This window comes from Labrus bergylta, chromosome 16 (genome assembly GCF_963930695.1).
Source record: "Labrus bergylta chromosome 16, fLabBer1.1, whole genome shotgun sequence".
NCBI classification, from domain to species: Eukaryota; Metazoa; Chordata; class Actinopteri; order Labriformes; family Labridae; genus Labrus; species Labrus bergylta.
Genome location: NC_089210.1, coordinates 2,893,094 through 2,917,326, shown reverse-complemented (window position 1 = coordinate 2,917,326; position 24,233 = coordinate 2,893,094). Strand labels below are relative to the sequence as shown.

At 41.5% G+C, this 24,233-nt stretch overlaps 1 protein-coding gene across 2 annotated transcripts; it reads right to left on the bottom strand.

Annotated features, from left to right (window-relative positions):
• Positions 1-17,677: 17,677 nt before the first annotated feature.
• si:ch211-76l23.4 (uncharacterized) lies at positions 17,678-23,610 on the bottom strand. Of its 2 annotated transcripts, none has more exons than XM_065965123.1 (4): positions 23,583-23,610; positions 20,078-20,227; positions 19,156-19,285; positions 17,678-18,428 (listed from the first exon to the last, which is right to left on the bottom strand). In XM_065965123.1, the coding sequence occupies exons 1-4, from the start codon at positions 23,593-23,595 to the stop codon at positions 18,197-18,199; spliced, it is 525 nt and encodes a 174-aa protein (XP_065821195.1). In that variant the 5' UTR covers positions 23,596-23,610; the 3' UTR covers positions 17,678-18,196. The 2 variants fall into 2 exon arrangements, with proteins under 2 accessions (XP_065821195.1, XP_065821196.1); XM_065965124.1 differs by lacking the exon at positions 23,583-23,610 and adding an exon at positions 23,369-23,527.
• Positions 23,611-24,233: the final 623 nt, after the last annotated feature.

Below are 24,233 nucleotides of genomic sequence, written 5' to 3'. Positions count from 1 at the left end.
GCCAAAATAAGTATGTAAATGAGTAATGCGCCTACTTCTCAGTCGATTTATTACTCCGGAAAAACGTGTTTCTAAAAGGTTTATCGTCGCGATCTCTACTTTCAAAGCTTCTTTAATACACGCTGATGTTCATTTATTTTGTCATGCTCCCAATTTTGATCAAATCAGTGATAAAGTGATAGAGCAGGGGGGGCTGCGCCTGTCACTCAAACACACAACATCACGCTACGACTACCTTGTCTCTGGCTCAGCGCTCACACTGATGATGAGTTAAGTTCTGGGTTTCAGGTGTTTTCTACAGTAGAAAACACCTGAAACAACCTGTGTAACCTGTGTAACCTGTGCAACCTGTGTTTTTTACAGGTTGCATTCTGATTTACTGTACTTCATATATCTTAACGTGATGTTAGTCGAGGATTGTCAAAAGGTGTGTTATAATCCCCCCACCCCACTGGTGCGTCAGAAATATGATAGCTGCTCTCTGGTTTGTGTAGTCAAGAAGTTTGTGGACCACCACTTTAGGAAAAGGGCGAAAACATGTTAACAAATGGCTACAACAAAAACCTGAAAAAAGAACTTCAGGAGACTTTAAGGACTTTTTTGCAAGTTTGAAATCACTACAATAAATCAAGTTTAATAATGCACCATCAAACTGTAGTCCAAAAACTAATGGGTGGTATCAAAGTAGCCATGTTTACATGTACATGTTGTTTTAGTCAAACCAAGACGATGAAACAAAGATTGCAATCATAGAACAAAAGCCTCCCTTATTCCATTCCTTTTGTGAAATGCATGCTGGGATACTTTGTGTTTCAATCTGCAGCGGGGTAAGCCTCGGCTCTCTTCCATAATGACACCGTCTGAGCTGTTGTGGCGTGCTTTAACCAACCATACGGCCAATTGGTCAATTTCAATTACTGCCTTTGCTATCAGCCTTCAGAGATCTCCGCTGCTGATTGGACGGACGCGGTTTCATTTGCTGGAGGAGCTCAATTTCTGCCGTCTTTGTCTGTGTTTTTCTACTTTTTCCCTTCTGCAACATGTCGGCGTTGAAAGCAGACTTTAAACTGACAGTGAAGTGACAGACGGGGAACATGTTTTTGCTTGAAGGATCAGATAAGTTAATCTTGAGTTTAATCTCAAGTCTCCAGTTCCCTCACGGCTTCTCGCTGCATCCTTTACGAGCAACGTTGTTTGTGTCAGACAAAAAAGCTCCCGTGATTTAGGAGCTAATGGATCCAGCAGAGGAGTGTTTGCACACTGAGAGGACGACAGACGGACGGCTTATTTCAGACCGCAGAGACCGAGAAGTTAAAGCACAAAGAACAAAGTTTCTTTTAGACATTTACAGTGTGAAAAAGCCAAACTCTAACATGTGTCTCTAGTCTGTCTACAAACCCCCCAATGATGAGAAAAGTCCATCCTCTCCGTCTTTTACCTGCTCCTCTTTTCAGAAAATGTGTGCTCAAACAGGCCGTTTGGCGATGTTCCCTTCATGACATCACAAAGGGCAGTAGCCCCTCCCCCTGGTGGGTGATACTCCCACAGCTAGGTGTTTGTTCTGCCCTCTGAGTCTGCCTTCTCACTGTAAACAAGAGGACATGGAGCGAGAAAGCTTGAGCCACTAACCCTTCCAGAGAGGGGGCGTGGTCAGACACTCATACGTGCTAAAAGGAACTAGGGGGCACTTGAGGAACTGCAGTTGTCATCGCTTTTGCATTCATTTCTCAGCACGTGAGGTTGCCATTTGGATTTGCTTGGGAATTTACAAGAATCAAAAGATTGGCAAGTTTTTTTTAATAATTTGTTCTGTGCTTCTTTAACTCACCTCTGCAGGACTACAGTGTCCCCTCCAAGACATCATGTACATTAAACAACTCGATCTCTGTCTTGCATTTGAAGAAGTTCTCCTCTCCCTCGCCGGCTCTCGAAATCGATGGTTTGACTGATATCACCGCGGGCTGGGTGGCTGAGTTATTCCTCCGGGCTGCAGATGGACTGAAGCTGAAGCGACTTGCTAATGGAGGAGGGAGAGCATTGCAGGAGGAGGGGGCTGAGTCTGAGCAGTGGAGCGTTGACTCTGGATTGGATCTGGGTGGAAAATATGTGAGGGGAGAGATAGAAACATGTGTGGCTGAATCTGTGTATCTATGCAGCCATGTATCCAGGATCTTTGTTTATATTCCTCAAAAACGTCTGGCATTACATTACCCTGACTTCTTGCGGAAATTTTTACCAGAGAGCTGGCAGGAAAAAGTCTGGGGGTTAAAAATAAGTCTGTTGGCGTTCACAGATTCAGCCCACCCAAAAAGGTGTCAAAAAGGTGGATACAGTCTACATACTTCAAAGACATGTCCAATAAGTCCACCATGACCACACACACCTGATTAAATGTCGACTTAATTAAACACTGGTAGATGCAAGCATAAAAAAACAATCAAATGATGTCGTTGTTCTTCCTCGTCCTTCTATAACTCTTTACAAACAGTGAGGTACAGGAAATTATCAGCGAGCAACACACCACATTAGAGACAGGTTGATGATTGTTTTCAGGCCAGAAACACACACACACACACACAAACACACACACAAACAGCTGACACTTCATGTCAAGCGTCCTTCAGCAAACAGAGTATGTAGACTAAGTGTGTGTGTGTGTGTGTGTGTGTGTCCTGCCACCTCCCATTTCACCTTGTCGAGATAAGACCTTCCAGTGCAACGAGGGCAAAATTAATCAAATTAAGGCTGAGATGTCCAATGAACCAGTGACCTCCACTTTGTCTGAAGACGCACACACACAAATATATCCTCTGCTGGAATACAGTAAACACACACACACACACACACACACACCATCCATTTCTATGCTAAATTAAATCAACCTCACTCAAATGGCGATAGACTCGAACCTGTTGTATTTCCTCTGAGCAGTGTGACAGGTAATACTTCATGCAACTAAATGCCACATGCCTAAAATATCTGATCCTGACTCAAACCCACCTGTACCTGAAAGATTCTTGGACTGCAGACTCAGACTGATATACGGTCTGCAGGGAACAGAGCTGCAGGAGGTGGGGATGTGTGTCTTCACCCGCCCTGAGGTAAAGGGACCCAGCAGGGGGGGGGGTCCCAGCAGGGGCAGGTCGAGCCCCTTCCTCTAACTGTACCTCACTGACGTGCATCGCAGCCTCTGTGACGTCGGCGAGGGATTCCCTCACACAGCACGACGCAAAAACAACAATATCCAGACACCTTTATGTTGCATATACTCTGACTAATGAAAGCGCCAGGTGCTTTATTTCCATAAGAACAAAGGTCACAGGCAACACTTAGCTAGTATTACGCCTGAAGATAATCACCAGCAGAAACAAGGCAGTTTAGCATTTAAAAGGTCAAACATGCAAGATGAACAGTATGTCTCTTTTTGGAGAATAGCTACTTTGTGAAGTGCCTCTACCTGAAAGTGTGACTCCAAAAGATGTTTTGCATAGGTGTTTTCTCTACAGAACTCTTTTAGTTTTAGAAAAAAGCATAACGTTTAGTTCCAACAAGGTGGACAATATGCTTCCAAGACAACAGAAATAGATAGATAGATAGATAAATTGATCCAGAGGGAAACTCAAATCATCCAGTAGCAGGTTACAAAGACATGACATGAAACATTTGTTACAAATTAACCACAAAACCGACGCCCCCCTCCCTCCCATACATATATATTAACCTGAAAAAAAGATTTAAAGAATACCTCTAGATGAATCAAACTTAAACTGTGCAATTAAAAATAGATTTATACAAGAAATGTACATAACCCGTGCAGGGATAAAAATATATGTGAGATTTAAACAAGAACCTATAAACAGTTGAGGAAAAAAATCTGTAATTAGACCTGAATATAAAAAAATAAAAGTGTAGACCTTCTGTTGTGTTGTTTATATATGTACAGCAATGTTTAAAAAGAAGATCAGACAGACATTAAATAACAGTCAGTGCAAACATTAAAGGTGCGATTTAAATGAGGGGTGATGTTCGTCAAGAGTGAGGTTAGCATTAAAGTGTCCAACTAGAGGCTGACTCTTGGTACAGCTGTGCAAATGGGAAATGGAAAAAGGAAAAAGGAAATAGAAGTAGCTGCAAGCTCAAACTCATGCTACATTTGAAGAGAGGAATTCAAAAACGTCAAGTAAGGGTTAACTCTGACTGGATAAAATATGGATCTACTCTGTGACATCACTCATTTGTTTCTGAAGAGGCGTTGGAGCAAATATCAGCTAGTGGAGTAAAATGAGTGAAATTCCAATTTGAAGCTCTGATTAGCAGAGTGTCCATGCTCATCATACCTACTTCTGGAGTGTTTGTCATGCATTGATTTATTTTTGCTCCTTTCTGGATTGTTTTTGGCTACAGTGATAAGAGGGCCGTTTTCAGTGACTCTGTGGCGCTGTAGTGACCTCTAATCAAAGATTTAATTGTAGTCTTTTCCACTCTGACGGGGATCTGGTGATACTGTGTTTACCTTTCTCAGATTTCTCGGCTCAGCATGTTTTTCCAGCTGATCATCACTGAGCCGTGAACCTGAGAAATCCTTCCACATTAATGAATCACCTCCCACTGCCCGAGACATGATTTCTAGGTGAGTAGAGTTCCTGCTGTCTCACACAAACGCACACGCAAACACACACACACACACACACACACACACACACACACACACAGAGTGTCTCTTGCAGCAGGAAGCATCTGGTCTCAGCGATGACACAGGTGGTGGAGTGTGACTCAGACCACCTGGCCCTCTTTAAGTATCCTTTTATAGATGAAGTGAGTGACATCATGCCCGTGTGTGTGTGTGTGTGTGTGTGTGTGTGTGTGTGTGTGTGTGTGTGTGTGTGTGTGTGGTCTCATCAAAGCTTTCACCCTGTAGAGGCTCTTTATTAAAACATCTGCTGGGTTTCCTCTGAAAGATCTCACCTGTCCATCATCGACCAAATTGACCGACGAGCAGGCTGCAGGTGTGTGATGAAACATTTTCTGTGTCGGGTATAATGGATAAATAGAGAAATGGAAAGGAGCCAAAGGACGGACTTGAACTCCTCGGGCCATCCTCTTGAAGAACTATAGCCTCACATGAAGCGCGACCTAATCGCTAGACCATCAGCTAGCTGGATAAATGTATCCAATTGATGCAGGGTTGACAATATCTCATTTTTTTGCCAACTGTGGCTAACATTAACCCCACCTGCCTTCGGTTGTCCTCGTAGGTTGTTGTAAGATTGTTCCAATTAAGATAAAATAATTGTTTCATTAAAAAAAAGAGTCTTTGCACAGACAATAGCATGAAAAAGAAACAAAGAAAGAACTCCTGAGATTTCAGAGATCTTCGAAGTAAACCAGTCAAAAATAAGTCGATAAAGTTTTGGGATCCGGACTCCTCGATGCAGAACTGCTGGGTACAGTTCCTTTTTTAGTGCCCCTGGTGCATTCTGGGTACTAAAAATAAACAAAATGACATCAAACAGTTTCATGACCATCTGAGATGTAAATAAATGAATGAATGAGGTTCACTCAGATAATCTTGGAGATTTAGACTTTTAAGAGTTCGTAGTTATTAACTGTTCTTCTGTGAGAAAGACAGAAGCGTCTGTCAGTGACTCACACTGAGCATTTTTAAACCATATGTTCCAAAAACGGAGAGGCTCTATATCAGCGTAATCTACAGCTTCAGAGACACCCAGGGGTGCTGCTCATCGGCAGAATGAATAGATTATAGTTTGGAGAGCTGAAGGGTCCAGATTGAGCTCAGAACCGGTTCTAATTACAAGAAATATGGACCAAAGATGAACACCTGCACATGTAGACTTCCAAACTCAAAAAGAGGCTCTAATGACCCGATCCAGGAGCTGAGAGCCAACGACAGAAGATTAATTTATGCCAATAGAGCAGATACATTTTGTGCTAAACTGAGAGGAGGAACAAAGAGTGAAAGCTTCATAATAAACGGGAAAATCCTGATCCAAATCTCACAAAATTCAGAAAGTGGTGCAGCGCAGATAAAACTCATTTACAAGAATTTACACACCCTGACATCCAGACAGGCCTTTGTACGGGCTGCTGTCCCACAGTCTGTGAGGCCCCACATGGCTCTTAGTCCAGGGCCAACACACACACACACACACACACACACACACACACACACACACACACACACACACACACACACACACACGCACACACACACACACACACACACACACACACACACACACACACACACACACACACACACACACACACACAGGGCTAACCACCGGTTCCAGCATCCACCGTCTGCTCTGCCTTCGTGACTGGACTATGAATGAAACGTACAAGTTTTTAATGCGTGTGTGTGTGTGTGTTTGTAAGCGTGTACTTGCAAAGAAAGTGTGTGTATGCGTGTGTGCTTTGTATGTTTTTTTTGTGGCACTGTGAGCATCATTCTTTCTGGTGAGGCTTAAAGTAGAGTCAGCTTGTTTATGCAGTCATACGGCACATTAAGCGTGAATAACAGGTAGCTGCTCCGCACACGTGTGTGTGTGTGTGTGTGTGTGTGTGTGTGTGTGTGTGTGTGTGTGTGTGCTCGCACATCTGTCCTCGTTGGCATCAGATGACAGTCATAGGCTCCTCCGTGACCAGCTGGTAGGAAGAGTTGAACTCTGTCTGATGTCTCACACACAGACACACTGACTTCAAAAGAAATCTGAACTTCATTCATAAACTTGACACTCTCTTTTGGGATAGTCTGTGAGTGAAACAACACATTTACACGTTTTACATCTCTAAAATTACATAAACTAAACAAACAATGAGAGGACCCGGAACATAACCTTGAGGAACACCACAGCAAGGAATTTCTTACAAGGAGTGATTATTACTACCTTAAATGATTTTTAGAGTAAGAATGCACTCTAAATAGATGTTATAGAATACACTGATTTATTAAATGATATGCAGCGTTAGATTTTATCTTACTTTTCATAGATATTTGCTCCTATGTTGGTTGTCATAATCCCTTTCCCTTCACTGATTGGCCTTTTTTAACCATTAAGGTCTTGGTATAGTTCTCATCAATAGTTTAGTATTTACTTTTTTCTTATTCTTACAGGAAAAAGAGACTACAACAGGAGTCCAGTGAACAACAGAAAAGGTGCAGAAGCATTTTAACGGTTACTGCATTACAAGGAAGGAAGGAAATGTCACAAAAATGGACCAGTATTCTTAGTAATCTCAATATTTCAGTTGTTGGTTAGCAGATGGGGAGTTTTATTGATCACAAACTGGGATTTATGTTGTTCCCATTTCAGCCAATTTAATACTTGAAGGACTCTGCAGCTTCAGTTGGGACTTATTGGACTGAAATAAATCCGCCCCACTGAGACGCTCCAAACAAAGCTGAGAGGATCTCAGAGAGAAACAATCCCTCAGGAGACAGAGTTTTAAAATGAATGAAGGTAAGAATCCTTCCAGTGAAATCCCAATTCTCTACTTCCTGACTTTTTTTTACCCCATTGTTGTTTACAGGGTTAGAGACAGTTTCCCTCCACAGCAGCAGTATTATTTACTTTCTCCGGTGTCTCCCAGCAGAGGAATATGGGCTGCGTATGAGGACGGCCTTAAATCAAAGGCAGTGAATCCCTGGCAGGTCAATTACTGTCCGACCTTGTGAGTTCAAAGTTAAACACAGAGTGAATCACTGGACAAAGTGCTGACAGCTGACACTACACGCTCAGTGTCACTTCTGGGATTTATTGAGCTTGAATAATAATTGATGGTCTCTTTGTCTGAAAAAAAAAAAGATACCCTTCAGGTGTATTTCTTTATTTTGCCAAAAGTGAAACTGGATGCTTCCCGTCTAGAGTTGTGAATGAAGTTTTGCAAAAATGCACAATAGAATTGAATTCATATGATGTGCAAACAGACACAGAGTATGCTAACAAAGGTGATTGATTATGTTTATCCAACTTAAAATGGACTTTTAAAATACAAGTTAACATGTTAGTCCGACTGAAATCGTACAAGGGTAAATTTCTAGTAGTCAGACTTAGACACCTAGATAAGGCGGTTGGAGATTTATTTACACTTAGAATAGAATAGAATAGAATAGATGTTTATTGCCATTTGCACAGGTACAGGACAGTACAGGTACATTGGAATTCTTGTGCAATTCTCCCTGAGTCAGCTTCTACAAAAAAGTTAAAATTATATTATAGAATAGCATTATAAGAAAAAAAAGAGTAGAAAAGTACAAATAAAAAAAAATAAAAACAAGTTGTAGTAACAGTGAATTAAAATAAACTGTACAGAAGCTATACACTGTATTAAAGCAAAGATATAATACAAATAAATAACAAAGGGGAACACTGTAGAATAATATGAAAATATAAAGTTTTCTTGTCTCTAACTTTTTACATCTCTTATTGCACCTGAGGTTATTGCACACATATTTTTCACTTCTCTTGCATGTATACACCTTTTTTCAAAGGGTTAGGAAGAAGTAATAGGTACAGAAATGGGCGTTAAAGTGCAGGTGGCAAAAGTAAAGGTTGTCAGAAAATCAAATAATCAAGCAAATTACAGATACCTGAAAACTCAACCAAAGAACTTTTTTTTTTAAAGTGCTTTTAAACTTCCCATCGAGGCCCACTGATACAGCCTTCCTGTCACCAGGTCTGGATATGTCTGTATGTTATTTTCCAACATTTATACACTCGTCCTTTTAAATTCATTGAATTTCAAAGTTTGGATTTTGAAAAGACCTCTAAAGCAGCCTTCAACACTTTGGTATTTGAAAAGGAATAATTGTGGTGATATTTCTGACGCTTCCCCCTGAAGTGACAGCTCTGCTTTTTAAATCCTGAAAACACAACGTGACAAGACACCCTTCAGAGGACACTCGGGAGAAATGTCAGACGACAGAGGTGAGGCTATACACACACACACACACGGAGGAGGCAGACACCTGAAAATGTTACTGAAAAATAACCACAAGCATCACGTATAGGTTCTACGTCTTGTGTTTCTCATCGGGAGCGGCCCTTTGACGGCTCTGCTGACATTTACAGGAGCTACGCTGACATCCGGGGCACAGGCTGTCTTTCATAAGGACGACTTTTCTGTCACAGGAGATCTAGAGGACACGAACGTGCATGATGTCGGGACTCTGAAGAAGCCCAAATTGTGCCGACAGTCAGCATGGTTAGTGTGATTAGGAGTCGGAGACGATGGCAGCTCCATTTTCTGCTGGAGGCCGTTTGATTACAGACACTTTGATAAACAAGTAGGTGACACCTGAAGCGGAAAATTTCCCCTTGTCAATTTGATTCTCACTTCTCTCTCTCTCTCTCTCTCTCTCTCCCCCGTCCACACAAACACCCACACCCACACAGACACACACACACGTTGTCTAATAATGCCTTGACTGTGGCCCTGATAGAAAGCATTGGACTGTGACTGCCCTGTAATAACCTCAGATACCTTTACCTGCCTGCTGGAGCCATCTGTGATGAAAAAAAACATTTTTAAGATAAAAATACGGTTTTAGATAAAAACAAAAATGTTGATATGTTCATTAAGTCCGAAGTGTATATGTTTAGTATTGATAGATGGGGGGATGTCTGATGCACAAATCCAAACAGATTGGCTGCGAATAAAAGTGCAGAAGTCTGTCTTAAAGATCCGACCTGTGGGACACTTCTGTTTTACCTGCAGTGAACAAACCCAAATTCTCAGAGGCTTTGTCTAGGTCCAATAAAGCTTGTCTCATAATTTTTTAGATATGACTTCCATTTCATTTTTGTCAGGGATGCTTGGAAGTCAGCTTCATTCAGCGGTGCTGAGAGAAGTCCTTCTATAGGCAAAAGCTTATTTTCTCATTCAGTTGCAATGGTCAGTGTTACAGTGTTTCCCACAGAATGACGCAACACGCCCCGTTGCCAGTGGTGGAGCATCATTTTGGACGTAATGAGGGAGAGGAGCTGTCAAAAAGGGTCTGCGCTGCGAGCAAATGGTAAACTCATGGTAGTAAATAAACCTTATGATATGCAGATTTTATAGATTCAAGACAAAAAGTGGGCGGGTGACGCCTTGTCTTTAGGCCAATTGGATTTGTGCAGATTTGCCGCTCTGTCAGAAGTTGTTCTAAAGGCTCTAGAAGAATATTCAGCTCAGATTTTGAAATCTAAGGTGACAACTAGTTATGCTATTCTGCCTTGCAGGATCAAAAGTCTTTGATCGTGTTTTAAACATGGGAAACACCTCAAAGTGAGCGCAATGATCTGCTCAGCTCCAAACTACTGTTGGGCTGTTTCACTCTGCAGGAAGTATTATAAACAAGGTACAGACTGTGATAGTGATCACACATATCGGTGTGGGCTACTACATCTTCATATCCCATAAAATGAGGCAAACTGTAGTTTAAATGTTCTTACAGCTGATGGTTTTAACGGTGCCTGATTTTAGGGGAGCTGCACCCTACTTCCTGTGTCCCAGCTGTTTGTTCACACAGATTATTGTCTCATACAAACCTTGTAGATTTGTGAGTACAGAGTACAGAAAGCTTTCCTTTCCTCTGTAAATATGAACTTTTTTCTGAACTCACCCTGTGCCATAAAATCTGCCGCACTTATTACATTACTTTTCTATTTTATCGTGCATCATACAGCGCCTCCATGATTTATCTCCTCTCGTCTGACCGCGAGCCAACTCGTTTACGAGTCCGACACCAAAGTAGCAATTAGCTGCTGCAGCTCCTTCTGCTGTTCGTGACTCCCATCCAAAAAGTCCGCAGAGTCTCCAAACAAATTAACAAGACACTCAGAGATTCCAGCTGTTTCCTGCTTTGTCTGCAAACAAAATCCCTCTGTTTGTGTGTGTGCCGAGCTGTCGCGACACCGACACAAACACGGAAACACACACACTCACACACATCAAGTTGGCTGAGGAGCCTGGGGCATCTGGGACTTGGATTAGAAGCCATGACAGGGAGATGGAGGAGGGATTACTCTGCCTGCCTCGGTTTGTTTGCATGAGTGAGAAGTGAGGAGGGAAAAAAGAAGAAAATCAGAGGGACTGAATGTGTTGGCCCTGACGTCTGCTTCATTATCAGAAAACAACAACAGAGAAAAACCAAAGCAAAGAAACACAACTATTGAAACAGTTTTGGAATTGAAATGATTTTAGATGATTTGTCAGTCAAACAACAACAACAACTCAAAACAAATCTGCTGCTCTGCTGTAGTGACAAAAGAAAGATTCTGTATCAGTGTAACTCTGCGTGAACACCTCTTTAGTACGAGTGTGAAAATGGTCTTCTCGTATCATAACAACAGACTACCGTCGCCTTCTGTCATGGAGAGTTATTTCCTCTCACACATGTGCAGAACGTCAAGGTCGTCGGCCGTCGGCTGTAGTCTTTGCGGTGTGTTTAAGTGCAACTTTTTGGCCAAGACAAACTACTTCTACTTCTTTGCCGTCTGCTTGGTGTGTCAGGGCCTTTAGGACTTGGGTTGGGTCCTGTTTTTTTTTTTTTTATCTATTTTTTTAAATCTATATTGTGGTAACTATCTATTTTTTTGTATATTTTTAATTTTTCTTTTTTTCTTTAAATTCTAATGTTCACTTTTTGTTTGCAATCTTTGCTCTTTGCTGCTGTAACAATGTCAATTTCCCAGTTGTGGGATAAATAAAGGATGATCTTATCTTATCTTATCTTACAGATTAAAGTAATGAACTTGGTCTGGTTGCTGGAGAGGTGCCGGGTCCCTTCCAGAGTACTGCCGAGGTGCCCTTAGGCAAGGCACTGAAACCCCTAACAGTCCTGGCGTGCTCCCCGTGTAGCAGCCCCACTCTGACATCTCTCCACTAATGCATGTCCACAGGTTTTGTTTGTGCATGTGTGTACTTCAGGCGGATGTGTGTGAGTATAACCAATATAAACCCAAATCTTAGTCATTAAAAATATGAAATACAACGTACAAGGCAGGGTACAAACTTCAGTAAAGTGTGACAGATATGGAGTTTGTTTGGGAGGTTAAATGTTGTGTTTGTAGGAGTCAAAGTACTGCTTGTTAATAATATCTTTACAAAATGCGTTCATCACATAAATCTCATGAAATTCCTCTCGTTTCATTAGGTTTAATAAAGTCTGTCTGTTATGACACTCGCTGTTTAACGAAGCAGAAGAAATCTTTGTTTCCTTTTGGCAAACAAAAATGCAAATATGTGCAAATGTTCTGTAATTCAAACATGCTCCTTCTCTTGTCATTCTCAGCGTGTTCAAGCATGCTAAAGTCCCGTTAGGACGCAACAACATGATGAGAATGATGAGAGACCGAGAGTGAATGAGGCCGCTAACATTTAATTACTTTCCAGTTTGTCTGATAAATATTTTTTCAGAGTCTGTGTTGTCTGCGGGGCGAGAGAAGCTGTGGATGTCTGGGAGTTTATCGCTCCTGATCTGAAGAGTCGTTACTCATTAATAACCATCCTCAGTGTAACAGCGCTGAATATTCAACAGCAGATGCCAAAACAAACTGGAGGAGGAGCTTAAGGGCACTCCTTTTTTTTTTCCTGATTACAGTGAATGCAGCGTGATCACTGGAAGTCCACTGTGCCTCTAACACAGAGACTCTCGGGGGAAATACATTGCACAATGAATGGACCTTCAAAATGGTTTAATCCTCCCAAATGTTAACCCATGTTGGCCCAGAAAAGGATTAAAATATCCACTTGAGTGTCCATCTGTATCGTCAGAATTTTCAAACTCTAATATTTTAGTTTGCATGTGTCTCGCTCCCTGGCTGTAAACTCAGAATTTATGACTAAAACAAGGAGCTGCAAAAAAAACTGCAGTTCCTTATGTGGCCACTTGAGGCTGGCCCCAAAGGTGAGTCAATCCGCATTAGGCCCCTATATCAAAACTCCTAACTTTACATCACAAACTTTCTTTACATCCTGCTGGTCTGAACGAGGTCATGGGTTCAAATTTGATTCCAACAAGCTATAAAACCCGCAGGAATACAAATCACTACATTTTTGCATCTCACAAATAATGAAATCAGGGACATATGACGATGTTTGTGCACAGATTTTCAAAATAAAATACCTCCATCACCTCCACACAACCTCATATCTGCACCAACGATCAAACATATTAGCATCCACATCTGCTCTTATATCATTTGTATGCTGCTGATTCTTTTCCTCCCCAACTTTTTTTTTTCTAATCAGACTCGTTCCACTGAGTGTCTTCTCTGGAGTGTTTTTTCTTCTTCTTCCTCTCCCACTTCTCTGATGTCATTGACAGCAACTTAAGGAGAAGCAGCTGTACGGCATCAAAGGCGGGGAGGAGTCGGCTTCGTTTTGCATTCACGACGGTCTGTGTGGCTCTCTCACCGATGCAGCACAGACTCAGTGACTGGATGAAGTGCAACTCTCTGTTTCCACAGGCTGCTGCCCTTCATAGATCTCTTATGATCTTCTGCAGCAGCTACAGTTCAGACAATAATTAAGATTTTTATGACACATTTTACAGCACTTTTCTTGTATGTGCATAAAACTTTTTTTCCCTTTCACACAACATTAGAACGGAGGAGGTGACCAAAACAACTTGAAGGGGGGCGCTGGTGGCGCAGTGGTTTGTGGGCACGCCCCGTGTGTGGAGGCTGTGGTCCTCAAATCCCACCTCTGGCTCCTTTCCCGCATGTCATTCCCCACTCTCTCTCTCCCTGATTTCCAACTCTATCCACTGTCCTATCTCTCCATTAAAGGCCCAAAAATAAATCAAAGAAAGAGGTAGGCAAATAGGACTTTCACACTTGCAGAAAACTTTTTTTTTGTGACCTCTCTTGAAAATGTCTCTAAGAAGCATGATGTGATAGAGTAGTTTTGTGAAATATTGGAGCTGGAAGATGCTTGGTCTAGTCTGGAACTAAAATGTCTGCAGGTTTCCGACTTCAGTCTTGTCAATTCCTGCATTGTACATTTTAAAAAAAGCCACTGACATGTTGAAATGAACGTTTACTGTCATGCATACTGAGCCACACGTATTTTATTCTTCCTTTATCTACTCCATGGATGTTTTTCCCGTACTTTTTCCTGCAGCATGGATAAGCAGAATTGAGTTGAAAGCTGTATCAGGAATAGCTTGTTTTATCAGCGTCGCTCATCCCCTTTGTGTTCCGTTTCAGGAGAGTGGAGATATGCCACTTTGAGTCGGTGTGGAGGGATTGTGAGACAGTTTCTCTGCAAACAGTTTGTCAAGCGTTTTTCCAACTCAAACAGATTAAGATCTTAAAATGACGGGGGGGGGGGGGGGGGGGGGGCGGCTGTTTACATCCGTCCCTCTGGACTGCAGATTTAGCCTCTGATTTAAACGCCAGCCAAGAGCTGCAGCATCCTCTCTCTCTCTCTCTCACTCGCTCTCTCTCAAACTGTCTGACTTCTTGCAGTGAGAGGTTGTTGGAGAGACAAACAGGAAGACAGAAAATGCATCAAGGCATCCAAATGAGTACATGAGAACAGGTGTTAGCTGCCCTTTTTTCCTGCTGCAAATACTTTAATTTCTTCATTTAATATTTTTATTAAAGACAAACTTTCATACATTAGAAAGATGAAGATATGTGTTGACTTTTCCGTCCGCCTGCACACAGAGGACGGCGTTCCCTGCAGCTGAAAAATTTACCTCTAAGGCAATTTTCTCCTTCTCCAGTTCCAGAAAGTTTCACTCTCATCCTTCACCTGCTGTTATTTTTTTCCGCCAAGTCATACCGCAATCTTCTGAGAAATTCTTACCTTCAAGCTATATCTATTAAAGCCTGTTGACTTTTTTCAGTTTAACGGATCTCTTCTTGATTCCTGGAAATGCAAACGGCTCCAACGGCGGCACGTCTCCAGGAAGAAATGATGCAATCTCCCCCCGTTTCCTGCAGACAGGTAAGACCGAGCGCACGTTCAGTTTTACAGCCGGTCGCTGAAATACTGTATACATCATGAACTCACATTCAGACAACTACTTCCTGTGACTGAAGATGCAAGAAGCCTTTTATAGGAATGCAACTAAATTCTTATGGTACTGTCATGACAGCCTGTGAAGAATACGTCTGCTTTCATTTAATATTTTTCATCTTGTCAGCAAAACCAATAAACACACCAAAGACAACAATAAAAGCATCTCCTTATAAATATTGTGCACATATCACAGCCTGGTATATCTTCTTCCTACTTGTGCCTAGCTAGGCTAAACATCAATAGCATTATCTCCGCTCTACATGCTCAGATAACACTCGGATCCATCAACTCATCCTGGTCAATTTAAGACGACTAACAGGACGCTGCAAACACATCAGATTCAGCTTTGTAGAACAACCATTCATCATGTTCTCAAAGAGTTCAACAATGGATGCTAATCCTTGATGAGAAAAATCCTTTACTGTCTCGTTGCAGCAGGCGATTCGAGATGAAACCGGCCGAGTTAAGACTCGAGGCCACGGCTGAATTACGGAGGTCAGCTCCTCAGATGGAGGTGAGACCTACCGACTGACCTCCGGATCAAGAGACCTTGAGTGATGTATTGTGAAATCAATAGCCGCATCTGATTGGAAGGAGTTTGTCACAAACAATGACATATGACTTTCTTTCAAATGAAAGGTCGTAGGTCAGGTGTTTTTCACAGAGAGAGAGAGCGAGAGAGAGAGAGGAGACGAAAGGGGACGTTGCTGTTGTCATGGTTTGTGTGAGAACAAGAAAACAAATGAGTTTAATCAGCTTCAGAAATCAGAAAATCATCTTTTTATCTCGGCGGTGTCATCACAGAGACACCAGACATGAGCTGAGTGCTTCTTCTTCTTCCCTTATAATGCCGGCAGCGCGGCGTGTCGCTGACATCAGGGAGCATGAAATTTGTTATTGATCCGAGTTCCACTTTGACTCAGAGATGTGTGGAGGACAGTCGGAGAGCTGCGGCCGGAGAATCCACTCATGAACCGGTCGAGTGAGGCGAACCAATAACACAGTTACACCTTGAATTGTGGCTTGAAAGTGAGTCCTGGGTTCTGGATTTTTCTTTTGACCACCTGCTGCCTCCATGTTGAATTCAACACCTGATTTACTGCACGGTTTGTCAGTGAGCTGAGAGAATATGAACTCCATGCTTTAGTTAATCAGCTGTCACATGAACATGAACTTCTCTATCCCTCAGCTCAATGCCTCCTCTCCCTTAGGGGGACTGAGGACTGGACTGATCTGCATTCAGATATGCAGCCTTAAGACCAATTAGTTCCTATTTCTTTGAAGAATTTTAGACCAAACAAAGACTTTACTTCGGCTCTGTAGAGATTTCGGTTCTCCCTCAGCTGGATGCTCTTGCAATAACTTTCTAAAAACAGCATCCCTGAGCGGGTGGGACGTCGAATAAGGGGTCTAATGATGAAAAAAAACATGTCTTAAACACTTTTGAGCCTCAAAAGAAAGCGTTTATGTGAACAAAGATCTGAGAACAATAACCCTAAAGGGAGTTTGTCTTCACTCTTTTTTAGAAAGTCATTATCCTACAATATACAAGTTATTTTTCTGATTTATATTTGGCCGTTTTGCCTCTGATGACAGGACAGTGGATATTGTAGGAAATCGGGCGAGAGAGCGGGGAAGGATGTTGGAAAGGGGCCGCAGGTCGGACTTGAACCTGGACCGCCCTCTTTGAGGACTATAGCCTCCTTACATGGATACGAGACCTCACCGCTAGGCCTTGTTGAGTCCAAAAACTAGGCTTTACACTTGTTCATTAGTGCTGTAAAGTTAGACATTTTAATAAGGGGTCGAAAGGGGATTGATTACCTTTTTGAAGCCAGCCTCAAGTGGCCATTTGAGGAACTACAGTTTTTTTTTTTACTTTATGTCTCAGGTCAGGTTGGCGGTTAGCAGTGAAATCTTGATGCAGATCCTAATCATTTAGTTTTGTGGTTTACGCTTAATTAAACCTTTTGATAGTTTTCTGTCTTGGTCATGTTTATCACACCATGACTTCTGTAATTTTCACCCCGTTTCCCCCTTAGTGTGATCTGCCCCACATCCTCTCAGTGCTCTGTGTCAGGATTGAGAGCAGCCACAGATTACACACACTATGTTACAGTATATGGGATTACTGATATTTCTCTCAGTGGCTCTTATGCAATACAGAGCGTCAGAGCTCAGAGACCCAGATGCTGAAGAGGTTGACTTTCTTTTTGGCACTTTGTTTTGATTTTGAACGTCTCAGACGACAGATTATATTTCATGCCCCAACAGATCTTGTACTTACAAATTAAATGGACACAAAATGCCAAATATTTAACATTTTTGTTATTTACTCGTCTTCTTCCCCTCCATTAAAGTGTTTTTTCTTTTGTCTTTTAGGGAAAGGGGGTGGGGTCTTCACTGGACAAACAACACTCATCATCATCACAGGTTAACACCACTAATCTGACAGAATCATGGCATTAACACAACATGTAAAAAATGCTCCAGAAGTTTGATTTACACCAAATAATTCTGAGTAGCACTACTCTAAAGAGGACATCTCTTCTTCGTCTCAGGACCTGATTCTGAAATTCAAACACGTTGGCATCATTTACCATCTGCAGCTGTTTCTAAAGAACAATGACCGAAACAATAATTGTGAATGCAATAAGTGAGTTTATTAGGAACTCGTATAACGCAGCAGTAAAAACCCCAAAACCAACAACCAGCCTTTATTTTTTTAAGAAATAGAATCAGAAGCGATGGATCAAAATATTTCTATTCAGCTCAGCTGGATAGATGAACAGGAATAAGAAAACTGGTGATATATTTCATCTGTGTATTTTCAATCTTTTTTTTTTTTTCCAGGATTTATTTTTGGGCTTTTTGGGCCTTTCACGGGAGAGATGTCACAGGTCGGATTCTAACCCGGGCCGCCCGCTTGGAGGACCACAGCCTCTATACACATTGCCACCAGCACCCCGTATTTTTAATCTTTATTTGAGATATATTTTTCTGTTATCTTTAGGTCGCCTTAATTCAAAAACGTCCTCATGACTCTCACAGAATCAAAAGAGGATTAGCTTCCGTCTGATAAATTTAAATTCAAGACAAATAAGACAGCTTTAAAAAAAAGAGGTAAATATCAGGAAAGAAAAAGCATGTGATTGGCTGGTTAGGAAGTCGTGGCCTTCTTCCTCACCACCCTCCTCCCGGCTTGTCTGGGCACGGCGGCCGGAACTGGATTGGCAGCTGGACCAGCGTTGGCGTTGTTGGCTCCTCCGGCCTTGAACTCGTCGATGAAGGTCTCTATGGCGGAAAACTTCTCGGTCAGGTCGCCCAGGTGAGCTTTGAGGGCGTTGAACTCCTTGTAGAGGTCGTCTAAAGCCTCAGAGAGCGGCTGGATCCTGAAGACCAAACAGAGGGCAAACAGTTGAACAGGACTGGTTTCAATGAGGCCTCTTGGCTGTGTTTATTGTTTTATAGGAAGAGGTAATGTGTGGTCAGCTGAGTTTAGTGAGGCTTTAGTTTAGTCTCTGTGTGTGCGTTTTGAATGAGCAGAATATTCCACACGAGTGAAATAAAACAGTCTGGGTGGTGAGAGTTCCCCCCCCACAGGAATTTGGCTTATCCTTCAGACTGGAAATAAAGTCAGGCTTTTGTTGGGAACACTCTGTGACCGAGGTCGTCAAATGAAACTGAAGCTGAAACTGCAAATTAGAAGTCAAAATATAGCAGAGCAACACGGTGGAGTTTTCCACAGGGAAGTCAGGGGTTTCCTGCTCCTCGCCACACGTTTAGAGGACGAGACATCGCTATGGTTACAAAGTCGTCACAGGAGAAGCTTCACGTTAAAGGAATACACTTTGACTTATACTGTATTTTCTTTTTAGTGCGGCCTCTGTGTTCAAACTAAGACTTTGTATTCTTCTCACATTGGCTTCACAGTTTGAGTTTTGTTGTTAATTAATACAATACTTTGTAGATTTCTTCAGATGTTAGTTTTTATGTGAGGTTGCTGCTTCATTTTCTAAATTTTATTACACATATTGCAGACACATAACGTTTACTGTTGGCTCAGGTTGCAAGTCTGTTGGTCAGAGTTACATTTTCTTAGCTTCTGTACATGACTACCTGGCGTAGTCGGGCAGCAGAGACTGGTGGTCGTTCTGCAGGAGTCCTCTCATCTGGCTCAGGATGTCGAACCTCCAGTTGTCCAGAACCTGAGTCAGGTTGGCCACGTTACGCATGTTCACCTTCTCAGCTGGGACAAAAAAAGTACAGTTATTAAACTGATAATTGCATAAAAGAATAAGTCAGTAAGAATACACACGGGGGATGAGTGATCTTGCAACAGACTGAAATGAAAAATGGAGACCCTAAAAAAGTCTGAATCTATTTAGGACAACTGAATTAATTTAGATTTAAATTATGTGGTGGGGTTCTCAATGACTTATATTGATAAATTCCTTGATTTTCACACGTAGAAATCAAGGAATTTGGCTTCTTATTCAGAGCCACTAAAGCAAGGAGGTGATTCGACACAAAATGATACGATATGATACGATGTAATATAATACAATATGATGAAATAAGCTAAATTATGCTACGATACGATATGATAACATACAATACATTACAAGAGGATTTGGTAAAACTGCCTTGGTATGAAACGATGATTGGTATGATTCGATATGATAGGGTACATTATGGTCCAATATGATTTCCAACTTACAGTACAATACTATACATTACAGTAAGGTACTGTACAGTATGTTGGAATAATGTAATATTGATAAGATTGATATGAAACAGCACAATACAACATGATATGGTACAATACGCTATGATACATGGTTGATGTCAGTGTTGAAAAGTATTGATGCATCAAAGCGTTCAGCATCCTTCAGCTTGAAACTAAAAACACATCTGTATTCATACAGGTTCCGCTCGGGGGCAGCGGTGTGATCTTTCACCTCCAGCTTTGACATCACCATGGTGAGCCCTGAACTTGACCTTTGACCCCAGAGAAACAAAGAGTAATGTGGGTGCTCACAGCCATCCCTGTAGTTCCACTCGTCCGTGTTTGTTGACGTCGATGTGGACGTAGATGTTGGGCGTCGCCTTTGGGCCAGCACGGTTACTGTGGCAACAGCCAGTAACAGCAGCAGCACGCTCAGCTTGGAGGCCATGATCAGACCAGCACCTGGAAGGGGGAAGCATGGACGGGGTAAGACTTCCCAGCTTCTGTTTGACATTGTTTTGGTTAACAGTGAATCTAATGAACTCTGTGCATTGCAAATGGAGTATTTTAGCATTTTTAAAGCTTATTGTTTAGGATTTTTGGGATTAATAAAGTCGTTTAAATCTGAATCAAAATCTTTATCAAGTCAAACAAATCAGCACCAGGATTGTGTGTTTGCAGTGAATTAGTATGCAAGCTTCCTTTTTAGCTTCAGAAGCGGTGACGTCATGAAGTGCATGCTCTCCTCTGAGCTCTGTGTGCCATGTCTTTACTTCAGTCTATTGTTCTGTACAGTCTGAGTCTGCATGCTGCGGGGATTAAACTGTTCCTCGGGTCGGTGTTAAACCTCGTATGGCTTTGCTGCTGCTGTGGCTATCGCTCCTAATAAAGCAGAGAGAAAAGGAAATCTAACTTTACAGAGTTAAACCTCTAAGTCTTCCAGGCGTGTCAGAGGGTGGAACAGGGGAAGATGCCCGGAGGCTAAACTCTCAGCTCCTGCAGTCGGCTCACATTAAGGAATGAGTCTGAGCAGCAGTCAAGAGAGCGGATACACCTGAAGAACTGACAGAGACAGACTTGGAACACTGTACACGGCATGTCTCTGCAGCTCTCCTCTCCTTCATATTTGTTCCAGAGACGCACACACACTATAATAACACACAGAAGCTGCAGTAGACTACACAACACATCATCTTTGACGTGAGTGTTTGAGTAAATCTCATATATTTAAAAGATGAAGATGAAGTTAGTTAGCATGTATGCAAAACTTTGAAATTTAAGATTTTAGATCTCACAGAAGAGTGACTTTCCAACCAAAATGTATTTTTTTATGTTTCAAACAGCAATTTTTTTTGACAACTTAAAAAAAACTGTTGTTGTGATTAGCTTCATTCATCCATCCGTTATCTACACACAGCTTATTCCATTCAAGTCGCCGGTGGCTGGAGCTGATCCCAGCTCTCACTGGGCGAGACTTGGGATACACCCTGGACTGGACAGTCAATCACAGGGCTGACATAAACTGTAGAGACAAACATTCACACTCACACCTTCAGGCAATAATTAACCAAACGAGAAAATTTTAGGACTGTGGGAGGAAGACGGAGTACCTGGATGGAACCCATCAATGCATGGGGAGAACATGCAACCTCTGCACAGAAAGGCTCCTGCCTGATTGGGTTTTGAACCAGGAACCTTCTTGCTGTGAGGCAACAGTGCGAACACTTTCAGTATTGCAAAAACATAAAAAAAGGAATCAAAATTTCAATTGAAAACCTCTTCTGAAGAATGGAGACATTTCTCCGACGTCCATCTGTAGGATTAATTTGTTTGCAAAAATGTGCATGAATGCAAAAAGTGGCAAAGCTTGCAAACATAGATCTTAGTGCCTCATTTGATATGATTGACCATCACGTCCTATTACAGAGACTAGAACAATTAATTGGTAATACAGGAACTGACTGTGACTCCATAAAACTCCATTTTGAAAGCTGCCAGTTGGACTGTCAACAAAGAGCAGCAGGAGAAAGAGGAAGTCTGCTGGATATATTCTGGCTCCATCGCAAACCCCAAATATTGACTGCCTGCATAAGAAACTGTAATCCCAATCTTTCTTCAGCATAATCAAGTTCTTATAGCCAAACCGTAAAAGCACCAACCACAGATTTTTAGCCCTAACCACATCTCTTCCTCATACCATAACATTAAAAAGAATAAAAACCGAGGACTTTTTAAACCTTGGCGTTGGCATTAGAAAAGTATTTTGATTTCATGTCAGCGGGGTTTGGCTAAACGGAGCGAAAATGTCTGTTTTCTGGAGAAATGGTTGCAGAGCCTGATTTATGTTCTTCCCCTCTGCAAGTGCCAATGTTTTCCAAAATCACAACAAGCCACACTGCTGCACCGGGTAACATGTTCCTACCACAAACACACACACGATGGATTACTTTTGAATGCAACCTATGTACACCATCCCCATTGAAAATAATCATTGCAGCACTGAATGTAGATTCCTGCATGCCATTCCCTGAAAACTCTTCAAGTTTAACATCTAAAGTAGGAATCAGTGGACCTTGAGCTGAGAGGCTCTCACAAGAAGTTAGAAATAGTTGTTTTTCTTGAGATGTGTAAAGAGTGAAATAAAAGAATAGTGCCAGCCTCGTTCTTCAACACAGAGTCGACTGGATATGCTGAAAACACCTGAAGGGTTTTTGGTCATTCAAATAAACTTTTTCCCAGATCTTGTTGAGTTTTGATCGTAACACATTTTCAGCACGTTTCAAAAAAAAAATGTCAGAGTGCTTTCCATAGAGCAACAGTAAGGAAATGATAAAAGAAGCAACAGAAGCATGTGAACAACTTTTGTTGCTGCAGGGGAAAAACAGGGCGTCGGTAGCCTAGTGTAGGGTGCACGTTCCCCATGTGCTGATACGATAGTCCTCCAGGTTCTAATCTGACCTGTGGCTCCTTTCCTACATGCCATTCCCCACTTTCTCTCGCCCTGATTGCTGACTCTATCCTCTGTCCTATCGCTAAATAAATACACAAAAAAGCCCCAAAATAAACCATTAAAAAACAAAAAAAAGGAACCACATTTTAATTTGCAAGTGTCTGTCTCCTCTGCAGATTGTCTCTAATAAATCTGCATCATGTTGAACAACATAAAATGTCATCATCTGGTACCCGCTCAGTGTGAACACCATGAAATAAGTTTGGCTCTGCAGCAAAGAGAAGGCACATGGAAGAGATTTCCCAGAGTCATATAATATTGAAAAGGCAGATGCCTTATTCAAATTCATGCACAACATTAATAAAGAGTCCCATTCAGTTTCATCTCAAGCATGAACAGTTGTATTGCCCATGAGTTCATGCAATATGGATCCTGACATACTTTTCTCTAAAGCAGCAACAGACGACAATATATTCCTCACTAATAAGAGATTTATAGCATAACGAACTACGTTTTGGTTAGGACGTAAATAAAGCACTTTTGAAAACAGAAAATCGCTGCAAAACAAAGTTAAAGTAAAATTGTGTATATAAAAGCATGCTGTGAAATTTCTAGTAAAAATATGTTAATAAAAACAAGCACTCTGCACGTACCTGTTGTTTTGTAGCTCCTCTTTCACAAAGCTTTTAACACAAGACAGTGGAAGGCATGAAAGAGAAGAGAGAGAGAGAGAGAGAGAGAGAAAAAAGACACACACCCTTGCTGCACACAAGCATGCATCCACATGCATATATACACACACACTCTCACTTTGCAACACACACTTATAGACATGACACATTCACGCATACACACTCAAATTCTAACCTCTTCCCCTCATTATGGAGGCCCGGTGGTCAGCACACTGTGGTTTTGGTTTGAGGCGAAGCTCCAGCACCTTGTTGGTTTCATCTGTTTTGACTACTGTGTATATGTGATAATGTGTGTGTGTGTGTGTGTGTGTGTGTGTGTGTGTGTGTGTGCGTGCGTGCGTGCATACGTGCATGCGTGCGTGTGTGTGTGTGTTCTTTTTTTTTATATGCCCCTTGGATGAGATCAAATCTTGGATCCTACGAGCATGAGCTCACTGGTGAATTTAACCAGACTACTTGTGTTGTGTAAAAAATCTCTCTTCAAGGTTTATTTCTCTTGTTTTATACTATTTTAAATGTGTTATTTCATATTCTGTTCATAATAAACAATATTTTCACACCATCATTAATTATAACTATTATTATGCATACTATATTAATGATACTTACTATTATTGTTAGAGTTTGTGTATTATTGTTTGATGCTTTGGCAATATTATCAGTGTGCTTTATTGGCACATTCATGCCAATAAAGTGAATTGAAATTGATTGTGAATATAACTATTTATCCTGTATCATTATATATTTAGACTAAAACAAGAAAGAAGAAACAGAAAACAATATTCTGGCTCTGTTAAAAATACATAAAAAGGAAGGTTGGGCGGCT

What these genes read in the sequence shown, in the direction of transcription:
- si:ch211-76l23.4 (XM_065965123.1), bottom strand. An exon ending in GTGGAACTACAGGGATGGCT is followed by an intron (nt 19,286 to 20,077) that starts GTGAGCACCCAC and finishes TTTTTGTCCCAG; the next exon opens with CTGAGAAGGTGAACATGCGT. An exon ending in CTGCTGCCCGACTACGCCAG is followed by an intron (nt 18,429 to 19,155) that starts GTAGTCATGTAC and finishes TTTGGTCTTCAG; the next exon opens with GATCCAGCCGCTCTCTGAGG.